At 35.5% G+C, this 12025-nt stretch overlaps 1 protein-coding gene across 4 annotated transcripts in view; it reads left to right on the forward strand.

Annotated features, from left to right (window-relative positions):
* Positions 1–1888: 1888 nt before the first annotated feature.
* The window catches only part of Eps15 (epidermal growth factor receptor pathway substrate 15), a gene marked incomplete at its 5' end in the record, with an annotated part of 118529 nt that continues 108392 nt past the window's right edge, over positions 1889–12025 (forward strand). For 3 of the 4 annotated variants that reach the window (XM_013521700.1, XM_013521701.1, XM_013521702.1), the window contains 6 exon segments: positions 1889–1930; positions 5190–5279; positions 6238–6285; positions 8523–8618; positions 10592–10657; positions 11683–11808. In XM_013521700.1, the coding sequence (XP_013377154.1) occupies positions 1889–1930; positions 5190–5279; positions 6238–6285; positions 8523–8618; positions 10592–10657; positions 11683–11808 (468 nt within the window). 4 annotated transcript variants of the gene reach the window in all.

A 12025-nucleotide genomic window follows, 5' to 3' on the forward strand; every position in this document is an offset into this window, starting at 1 on the left:
TTTTTTTTGGTTTTTCTCCGGTACTGGGAACCGAACTCACGACCTTGCGCTTGCCAGGCAGGTGCTTTGCCGCTGAGCTAAATCCCCAGCCCCTACCACTAACTTTTCAACTGAGAGTTCATAGAAAGCCTTAAGCTTTATTCATTGACCTTTTAAGTTTTGATTAAAGGTTTCCAGCTGGTATTGAACAATATGCAAGCAATTTTGAAGGACTTGTATTAAAAAAATTTGCCACTGAGATACTTATGCTGTATTTATAAAGTAGCCTTTTGCGGGTGGGGGTAAGATTCCAGTATCTACAGACTCAGGACAAGAAAGTTGGAATTACCACTAGCTCCCTTTCAGATTTTATCACTTGTGCAAGTGATGAAAGCACTTATACACTACTAGCTGATATGATTCGGAAAGGAGAAAGAAAGAAGTGTACTAAACCTATCTTCAGTGTATTTTTATTATTTTGGTTTTTTTGAGACAGGGTCTTGCTACGTAGCTCAGGCTGCACTTGTACTCACTATTTAGCCCAGGCCAGACTAGAACTTGAGGTGATCCTCTTCCTCAGCCTATAGAGTGCTGGAATTACAGGAGCGTGTCAACATGCCTGGACAGTCTGAGTCTTACAGTTAGAAGAGCATACAGAGAACAAACAGTAGTATACTGTGTGTAAATGTGTTCTGTAATAATACTGTGATAGATATGTATTCTAATTATATATGTGTATTTCTAACTATGCCCTTTTCCCTCACTCACTTAGTAAGTCCTGTCAAATCTACCTTAAAAACTTTTCTGCAAACCATACCCTTTTCTGCCAAGCACTATGTCCAGATCCTCTACTGGGTCATTAAATTACTTTCTGAGTAGCTTGCTGTGTTCTGCTTCTACTACTTCTCTTCACATATAATCCCCTCATAGTAAGAACATCAAGTTACTAACTCTTGAATGTGTCGCCCTTTCCATCCCAATTTTCTTTACCTTTGCCGTGGAAAATAAGTCTCTTCATAAATTGTTATCTACAAATTGTCACAGTCCTGTGTCCTGTCACAAGGATTGCTATTGCTTATAAACCTAACTGAACTTTTTGTTAATTGCATGCCTTTGTACATGCTGTTATCTCTGTATAGAATTACTCGTGCCCTGTCTCCTGCATCCCTCAAGTTTATGTTTTGTCATCCATGAAACCTTCCTAGATCCCCTTCCTGGTCCAAAACATATACAGGCATATTTGAGCCTTCAGATATCGATACCCTAAAGCTGCCTTTCAGCTGAGATGTTTTCATTAGCTGACCACAGAATCCTATGGACTATGTTGTGAGTCGAATGGCCCTGCCCGCCTGTGTGCAAGCAGTTCATGTCTGATGGCATCAGTATCATCTTTTTGTACAATTTATTCATTCATTTAATTTTTACTTATATTGGCTTATTTTTTATAATTTTGTGGGTTAAACCTGCAGCCTTGTGCATGTTAGTGCTATATACCTAAGCTACATCCTCAGTCCCTCATATAGTTATTTATTGCAGTGGGTTTTGGACTGAATTCATAGGTACTTGAGAGGAAGATGAGAGATTGAGATGTTGGGGCTCTTACTTGGCTTTAACTAAAGCATTTCATCCCTAATTTGTTATATGTTACATGGGAAAAAGTAGATTTGCATGAGAAAGAGTTACAGTGAGGTCAGATTTTTGTTGTATTTCTTGTCTGCTTGATGCTTTGTAATCTGTGACTATTTTTATTCATCCTCCTTCTAGTCTCTCAAAGAAGAAATAAAGCCAGATTTCTCACAATCAAGGATATTTTATGTTATTCATCTTTCTTTCTCAAATATCTTTTGATTGTTACAATATAGTAATAGAAGTTACTGGATAAAATATAATTAATATTTGTTTATTTTAGTTATCAAGTGGGAATCCAGTATATGAAAAGTACTATAGACAGGTAAGAGTTTTGTTTCATTGTTTTCTAATTTGAACATAAAATGTAGGACAACTATGTATTGTGTGCATGCAGAATAGCAGCTAGCTGGATAAATTTAATATATCTTGCTTTCAGCTTCTTCTGTTTTAGCCTCCCAACTTTTTTTTTTTTTTTGTCTTTTTAAAACGGGGTCTTCCTGTGCAGTTCAGGCTGGCCTTGAGCTCACTTTGTAGCCCAGGCTGGGCTTGAATTTGCAGTAGTCTTTCTGCCTCAGCCTCCTGAGTGCTGGGATTACAGTCACGCCCTGTTTAGCCTCCCATTTTGAATGCTCAATGCTTTGGACAAACTTCCAGAAAAATAAAGGAAAATATCTGTTAGAAATCTTTTTTTTTTTGGTCTTTTTGAGACAGGGACTCGCTATGCAGTTCAGGCTGGCTTTGAGCTCACTTTGTAGCTCAGGATGGTCTTGAGCTCACAGCAATCCTCCTGCCTCAGCCTCCGGAGTGCTGGGATTACAGGCGTGTGCCACCACGCCCTGCTTTAGAAATCTATTCATTAGATATATTCATTCAGATATAAATATCAAAATTATAAGCCAAATATAAATGGTCTGTGTGTCATTTTAAAGACTTAGTAAAGTGTAGTTTTTGCAGACTGAAAACGGTGGCTCTCATGCACATCTGAAGTGGGTATGGGTGCTGAGGGCGCAGCTGAGGAGCAGAGCATGTGTTCAGGGTGCAAAAAGCCCCGGGCAAACCCACATGCGTGCATAGAAAAAAGGGTGAAGGAGTTTTATTTAACTCAGTGATTATTGGAAGAACCAGGTGAGTATAAAAATGAAAATATGAGTTACAGAGATTTGTATTCCACCAGGCAAATTTTGCATTGTTATGGACAGGGATCATTTGCATTTCTAATAAATAGTTGCTGTAATTTAACCAGTATCCCTGCGGAGTACAAAATAGTCTTTTCAATACAAAGTTAATCAGGGGTTTATTTTGTAGATCAGATAATCTCCTGAGGATAGTAAGGACAGAGAGTCTCATTTGCCCATTTTCAAATATTAGATCATTTTTCCTAACAGCCTCCGTACCTTGTGATCATGATCACAGAAGAAGCTGATCTCATATTTGGCTTGACTGTCTATATAGTTGCCAAAATACTAACCATTATAGGCTTCATTGGTCTTAACTTGGATTTATAACCATACACTATTTAGCAATGTCTAAGGCTAGAGAATTAATTTCTGCCTGAAAATGTTTCAGAATCTAACTGTATTTAAAAATTTTAATTTATATTTATATTTTAAGAGCTAGGGTCTTGCTTTGTTGTTCAGATTGGCCTAGATCCTGCTGCGTTAGCTTCTCAAGTAGCTGGGATCAAATGTGTACATCACCATGTCAGCTTGCCTGTACATTTTTAAAGCTTCTGTTATTTGTTTCTTTATCTTGAAGCTAGGATCTAAACTTTAGACGTTCTCTCTGTCATATTTCTGCCAGCCATACATATAAATTAGAAATTATCTCCTAAGTTTTTCCAGCTAGCTAAGGTTCCTAACCTGGTGCTCTAGATGACTTCGCTTACTATCTATAAGGCTGGGACGTTATAAACCAGGTACTAGGCCACTTTTTTGAAGAGGAATTTGTAGATGCTGGCTTCACATAAAATCAGTGTTTTTTAATACTAGCTTGAAAAAAAATACTAGCTTGTTCTAAATAAAAGGCCAGATATGGCCTTGTTTTATACAATTGATTGATCTAATTTTATCCTTCAAAAAGCAGAATAAATTGCTTTGTAATAACTATATTGCCATAAAAAGTAAAGGCATTAAGTAAAAATATTTGTTTTCGGATTCTGATGGGCCAGTGAGAATCAGATACTATTGAAAATTACTTCACTCATTTCACAAAATGAAATCCTACTAAGTTGTGGGTTTCTTCAAATTTGAAAATTAGGCAGTTCTTTCTTTTCTAAGTGCCTGGTTTATCCCATGTTCTAGCATTTGAAAGAAAGTTTCCTTTTTTGCTTCTTTGCTGAGATTGAGATGTTTATAGTACACTTGGTCAGTTAACTAAACAGGAAATATACGTGTTTCACAAATACCCTAGTATAATGTTGTGTTTCCCATAACTTGAAACATTTTCTTTTCTTTTCTTTTTTTGAGACAGGATCTTGCTCTGTAGTTCAGGCTGGCGTTGAACTCACTCTACCCTTAGCAGGCCTCGAACTCAAAGCAGTCCTCCTGTCTCAGCCTCCTGATTGCTGGCATTATAAGTGTGCATCATGCCTGGCTAATTTTTATTATTTACAGACAGGATTTTAGAGTCTTTACAAAAATCAGAGTCATATTTTACGAAGTGTTTTTCTATTCTTGGTGACCTTAATCCATCTTAATGGAAAGTCCCCATCAGTTAAAATGGGATGTTTCCTTTAACTTTGGTTTAGAAATGAAGAATTTCAAAGTCGTTTCTTAGTTTTTCATTGAATCAGTGCTGGTTTTAGAGTTGATGCTGCTTTTTTTTTTGGTACCAGGAATCAAACTCAGGGCCTTGATCTTGCCAGGCAGTTGTTATGGTGCTGAGCTACATCCTTGGCGAGTTGATACTGCTTTGATATTTTTTTAAAAGTGTTACAGTTTCTCAGAGTAGATATTAAAGCAGCTGATGATCTGAAACTGTTTGAAGAGGGAGCTAACGTGGCTATTACTGTTTTCCAGAAGATATTCAGGAAATGCTTCTTTTTCTTGCCTCTTACCGTACATTTATTGGGGTCGAAATAACATTTATTGGGGTCTAAATAACAACCATAAAAATTGGGCTGAGTGTGGTGGTGCACATCTATAATCCTAACACTCAGGAAGCTGAAGCAGTAGAATTGCTATGAGTTTGAGGCTAGCCTTTTTTTTTTGCTGGCCTTGAACAAAGTGAGTTCAAGGCCAGCTTGAACTGCATAGCGAAATCCTGTCTCAAAATAAGCAAAAAAAAAAAAAAAACAAAAACATATTGATGTTTTGATTCTACTCATTTGCTTTTACTTCCTCTGAGCTTCAGTTTTTATATTTGTATAGTAGCCATGATAAAAAAAAAACACTTTGCAAATCATGACACTTGTCTAGTTGGTGCTTTACTCATTTGGCTCTCTACATACTCCTTTGGCCTTTTTAGTCAAAGAAGTCTTGTTCCTTTTCTTTTAAAAGTGAGTTTCCAAATCACAGGTACAGGGGGCAGATAGATGGTATTAATTTGGCCTTTGTGTTTTATTGTGATATTATCTTTTTCAGGTTGATACAGGCAATACTGGAAGGGTGCTGGCTTCAGATGCTGCTGCTTTCCTGAAAAAATCAGGGCTTCCAGACCTGATACTTGGAAAGGTATTATTGTTTATTGTAAATTATAAGGCATGTGTAGAACCCTGGTTGAACTGGATACAAATTCAGAAAGGTAGCTTCAAGAAACTAGAACTGAGTTACAGAAACATTGGAGTGGGGCAACTTGTGATACAGTGATTTACTCTCTTGAAAAGTAAGGTGGTGTTCAGATTTTTAGAAATAAGTTACTTTTGAAGAGGGTGAAATGAGGAAATAGCAGTACAATATACAGTATTTGGTTATTGTGGGGAGTCACAGTACAGACTGGGAACCTTGCCACCCACTCAAAAGAGTTGGTGCTGCCCCTGCTTTCTCTATATAACTGTCTCTGTTTAATGTGTGATGAATAGAGAAGGGTTAGGAGGCTTGGGAAGAGCACCAAGAGGTGGAAAGCCCCTCTGTCAAATCTTTCATATATATATATATATATATATATATATATATATACACATACATACATATATATATACACACACACACACATATATGTATACATATATATATAATCATATTAATATGTCAAAATCCTGAAAATAATTTTTATTAATAACTTTTCTCAAATAAACATTAACCTCTCAACTTGCCCATAGGAAATAATACCATCTTAATAAGGATCTGAAATCAGGGATAGTATGTTTTAGCAGAAAGACATTTGATTTAGAGTTAAGACCTAGGTGTGGGAAGATGGCATTTGCCTGGAAATTGGAACTTGCGTTTCAGTTTTTTCCCTGACGTGTTAAATATTCTTGAGCCAAGTCCCCTTTAACCTCCTAGAGCCTTAGTGTCTCTGTAAAGAGTTGCACTGAGTAATTCCTAAGGGTGCTTTCCACCTTTAATTCCATTATTCTTAATCTGATTACTAGAGAACATGAGACTGTAAAGTGTAGGGATTTAATTAATCTTTAAGATGATTTCTGTTAAAAGTATGGCTTCTCTTTTTTTTTTTTCCTCTAATTTTCAGATTTGGGATTTAGCTGACACAGATGGCAAAGGCATTCTGAACAAACAAGTAAGATTTATAGATTCATAGATTCATTTGAAAAAGCTTTTTGAATGATTGAAATTGAAAAATTAGTTTCTGTGTTTAAGATAAGAATTACATTTTATCAACATTAGGGTTTTGTAAGAGCAGGTGTCGTAACACTGAAAAATTTTCCAACAACTAAGCATTAAAATACCTAATTCCTAAAGGTTGGTGTTAGTTTGGTGACATTGTTTTCCTGAGTTTTTCTTCTGTCCTGCAGAAGGACTGTGCTCTGTTTATCATATTAAATTTCTTACATTTAGAAGGTTTTAAGTAAATGTTGATTTTTGTTACTAAGTATTGAGTAACTTACTAGTAAAGTTACCTGGCACATTTAAAAGGAATCTCTCGACTAGTTAAATTTGACCGTTCTGGTCTGGGTCTTACCTTTGATATAATTACCCCCCCAAAAAATTATATGACCATAAGTAAACTCTAGACCAGAAATATGTGAATAATAATCTTTGAATAATCATCTGTAACTTTGACATTTGCTTATGGTAATGGATTCTGCTAAATCCTGGTACTTTTGCATAGTGCTATTACTTAAAGCTAATTTCCTCTTATAGGTGTGGCTAAAGCATGATCAAATCTAGAAAAGGAATGGGAAAAATTAGACGACAGTCAGAATATCTAGTTTCTGAACTCAGATTTCAGGGCTGGATTGTAGTCGTCACTGGAGCCTATGGGTAAACGAGGCAATTCAGTACATTCGAGATGTAGGAAAACTAAGTTGGTTTGGGCACTTGGGTCCTGTGGTCCACTGTGTAAATACCACATTTTCTTTATCCCACATTTTCTTTTTCATCTGTTTGTGGACACACAGGATGCTTCCAAGATTGAGCTATTATGAATTGTGCTACTTATACACGGGTATGTGTGCATCACTATGATATGATGTTCTTAACTCTTTTGGGAAGATACCTGGAAGGGGAATGAGGGGTTGAATGGAATTTCTATTTGTAGTTTTTTGAGGAATCTCCGTATTGATTTCCATAGTGGTTATAGTTCTTTACATTCCCACGAACAATGTAGAAACGTTCCTTTTTCCCCACAGCCTTGCCAGCACTTACTGTTTTTTGTTTCTTGATGGTAGCCATTCTTTCTGGGTTAAGGTGGAATCTCAGTGTTAATTTGCATTGCTGTAATGGTCAGCGATGTTGAACCTCTTATCATGTATTTATTAGTCATTTATTTACTGATACTTTTTCTGAGAAGTGTCTATTCATTTCAGTTGCATTTTTTATCTCTATATATGTATATATACGTATATATACTTTTTTTTTTTTTTTTTTTTTGAGGCAAGGTCTCACCATGTAGTTCAGGCTGTCCTTGAACTCATATGTAGTCTAGGCTGACCTAGAACTCACAGTGATCCTTCTGCCTCAGCCTTCTGAGTGCTGGGATTACAGGCATGTGCTACTACACCTGGCTAACTTGCTCTTTTAATTTAGTCCTTTATTTGGGGTGGTCTGAACTTTTTTGAGTTCCTTGTATATTCTAGTTGTTAGTCCTTTGCCCAAGGAATAGCTGGCAAAGATTTTTTTTCCCATTTTGTAGTTTGTCTTTTCACTCTGTTGGTTGTTTCCTTTGCTGTCTAGAAGCTTTTTAATTTGATATGATCCCATTTATTGATTCTTAATAGTATTTCTTATAGAATTAGGCTTCTGTTAAAAAGTCTTTGCTTGTGCTTATGACTTGAAGAGTTTTACCTATTTTATTGTTCAGCAAATTGTTGTTTTAATATTCAGTTCTTTGATCCATTTTGATTTTAGTTTAGATCATAGTAAGAGAGATGAGTGTAGATTTAATCTTCTTTATGTGGAACAGCAGTTTTCCCAGCATCATTTTTTTGTTTTGTTTTTATTTTAAAGAGAAAAAAATAAAACAAAATTTCAAAACAAGATAATAGGAAGGTAACAGTGGCCCAACACTATTTGTTAAAGAGGCTGTCTTTCCTCCAGCATGTTTTGGCCGTTTTGTCCAAGATCAGAATGCTAAATGTGTCCGTATTCTCTGTCCTGTCCCATTGGTTCACATGTCTGTGTTTGTGCCCATACTCAATTTTAAAACAAGTATTTTTGAAACAAATGTGCTCTGATATTTGTTGTTACATGAAAATCCTAGAGTAATTCTGAATTATTTTTGTAATTTCAGATTATGTGTGGTAAAAAAGTAGGTAGGTAGAGGATGCTTTTAACATTCATACTTTTGTTTCTCAGGAATTTTTTGTTGCTTTGCGTCTTGTGGCATGTGCTCAGAGTGGACTGGAGGTTTCACTGAATAGCTTGAACCTGGCTGTTCCTCCACCAAGATTTGTAAGATACTCTTTTAGATGTAAATTGTATTTAATTTTTAAAAAATGATACCACATAATTTGAAATTAAAGTTACTGTTTTAAGATTTCTACCTTTAACCTCTATGATGACTCAGCTGCATGGTTTTCATAGTGTCTAATATGTCATTAGCTTCTTGTGTATCCTTCAGAGTTATTATATGTGAATGTTAAGAAATATAAATGTTTTCCTCATTTTCTGTTAATTGTAGCATACTGTGCACAGATTTTGTACCATTTTAAAATGATGTAGTAATGTAGCTGAGCGTGGTGGTGTACTCCTGTAATACTAGTACTTGAGAGGCTGAGGCAGGAGAATTGCTGTGAATTTGAGGCTAGTCTGGGCTACATCGTGAGTTTAAAGCCAGCCCAAGAAATATAGTGAGACTCTGTCTCCAAAAAACAAAAAACAAACAAAAAAAAAGCAGTGTGGCTTAGAGATCTTTACATACTATGTCATAAAACCTTCCCTTATTTTTTTATGGCTGCTTTTTTCTTTGTTTATATTTATTGTCATTTAACTTTCTGTTGGTAACCTTTGATTGCTTCTAATTTTTTATTACAAAAATTCTGTAATGGAGCTCAGCATGGAATGCCTGTAATCCCAGCACTGGGGAGGCTGAGGCAGGATTATTGCTGTGAGTTCAAGGCTAGCTTGGGCTATATAGTCAGACTTGTCTCAAAAGACAAAAACCAAAAGCAAACAAACAGCTGTAATGAATAATAGGCTTATATATGTGTCATTTTGCATATGAAAGAATATATTTATATATACAAGTCCCCAGAAGTGGAGTTGCTGTTCCAACATTTTTTCTCTTTAATTTGCATAAATATTGTCAACTTGTGGTGTACTGGTTCACATTTCTCCCAATAATCGGTTGAAATGCCTGTTTCTCCTCATTTTGGTAGCATTCTGTTGTCAAACACTTAGATACTTGTTAATGTGGTGACAGCTGGTTTGTAATTATGATTTGTTCTTTTGATTTTATGCAGTGATGTTGAATAGCTTTTCTTATACTATGGTCCATTTTCATTGCCTTTATGTGACTGTTTAATAATAGCCTGTGTCTATTTTTGGGTTGTTTCTCATACATACTGTGGTTTCCTCTTGGATTTTTTTGTTCTTGGCCATTGATCGGTGCATCTGTGTGCTGGTTCTACATTGTTTTAATTATTATTTGATAAATGTTTGTGTCTGATAGGGGTGGTTTACCTTTCCCCACTCTTTCTCAGAAATTCAGTGGCTCTTGGTTTTATTGTCTTGGTTTGTTTATTGTGCTGACAATCAAAAGCAGGGCCTTGCACATGCTAGACAAGTGCTCTACCACTAGGCTACATATTTATTAAAAGATTTTTCAAATGTAAATATGAATGTCTCTTTAGTCAGATAAATGTAATAATTTGGGCCTAATTAATAGGCATCATGTACTTGTAATTTGTAATTTGGGTTGTTTTCCCAGTCTGGTCTTCTTAAATAACACTGGGAAAAAAATCATCAGTTAATAGGACTCTAAATATTTTTGTTACACTGGGTGTGATGGTGCATACCCATAATCCCAGTACTCAGAAGGCTGAGGCAAGAAGATCTCAGGTTTGAGTCCAGCCTTTGCTACATAGCAAATTCAAGGCCAACCTGGCCCATGTAGTGAGACCTTGTCTCAAAACAAACACCCAATTAATCAATATTTTTGTTAATTTATGTAATCTCGATTGTAGTAATATTTCTTGTGTAATACTGACATATTTCAGTTAGTGCTCCACAGTGCTTTATGTGGCTAAATGAAAATGTTTTTGTTTCAGTGGAAAATAGATGAAAGTCTTGTTAATGTAAAATGGTGTTCTGAATACATTGAGATCTTACATTTTGTATGAATGCATTTAAGCCCAGAGACCATTTTGTTCTTTATTGCTTAGTGGTAATAGGATTCCAACAATTTATTTTAAATTTATTTTTAGCATGATACCAGTAACCCTTTGCTAACCAGTGGAACTTCTGCAGCTGAGCTCCCATGGGCTGTAAAAGTAAGTAAACTTTCATAACTACTCATTTCTTACCCCACTTTACTTCCTACCCACATATATATCCTCTTTTCATACTTTGGAAGTATATTATAGTTTATATTATTTATATTAGCACAGTTAGGGAAATCTTTTTTTTTTTTTTTGAGACAGGGTCTCCCTATGTAGTTTAGGCTGGTCTTGAACTCATTATGTAGCCCAGGTTGGCTCAAATTCACTTCGATCCTCTTCCTTCAGCCTCTGGATTGCTGGGATTACAGATGTATGCCACCAAACCTGGCCAATTAGGGAACTCTTTGAGGCTTCTTTAAATTGTTAGTCATTTTATGACAAAAGGTGAGGAATTTGGCTTGGCGTGGGCAAATAATGAACAGTAATTTTTCATGTTATGTAGGAAACTCAAGATTTTTGGAGGTGTCTCATTATTGACAAGAAAATGAAATTGTGTTTTTGGAAAATTGGGGGAATCTTGATGTTTATTTCTAGAGCATTGATGCTTAACTTTTATTTTTTTTATTTTTGAATTTATTTATTTATTTATTTTTTTCTGTAGTGGAAATTGAACTCAGGACCTTGCGCTTGCCAGCAGGCGCTTGTGCACACTGAGCTATATCCCCGGCCCCTATACTTAATTTTTAAAAATGCATGTCTTTGAATTTGAAATGTAGCTACTACCAGGTTGAGAAAGTCATAGAATGTCACTAAACTATATCTTACAGAAGATAATTTTTGTTGTCAGTCTAAGTGAGAGAGGCAATTAAAAACTCTTCAAAGTTCTTCTACCTGAAATCTTTTGATTCTAGCCTAATTGTAGAAAAAGATAGTATTCCAGTTACAAAAGAAATAGGGACACTGGACTCAAGAGTAGAGTCACTTCAGAATTATTATTTACTCTTATTTTGATAAAGGTGAAATGTGTTTTGAATTTTAGTTTGCATGTTATCTAGTCTTTGAGGATTTGACTTTTAAACTGCAGTTAAATCATTTTGTCATCATTAAAATTGTTACTTAATTTTTTTATATTGTAGTCTGAAGATAAGGCCAAATATGATGCAATTTTTGATAGCTTAAGCCCAGTGAATGGATTTTTGTCTGGTGATCAAGTGAAACCAGTGTTGCTCAACTCTAAGTTGCCTGTGGAAATCCTTGGAAGAGTAAGATACTAAGTTTTTAATGTATTTTAGTTTTGTATCTGCCAGGCGCACTTACATAGCTCATTGTAAAATACATAGATCTTGTATTAAAACTGTTATTACATAATTTGCTGTGTTCTTAATATATAAAATTATTCTGTTTGTTTTTCGTTATTCCTTATGTGCTATGAGTGGTTGAAGTTAGTTATATATGTGAGCCCCCCAAGCATGTCCTTAT

Source organism: Chinchilla lanigera, unplaced genomic scaffold, assembly GCF_000276665.1.
Source record: "Chinchilla lanigera isolate Chin_1 unplaced genomic scaffold, ChiLan1.0 scaffold00063, whole genome shotgun sequence".
NCBI lineage: Eukaryota > Metazoa > Chordata > Mammalia > Rodentia > Chinchillidae > Chinchilla > Chinchilla lanigera.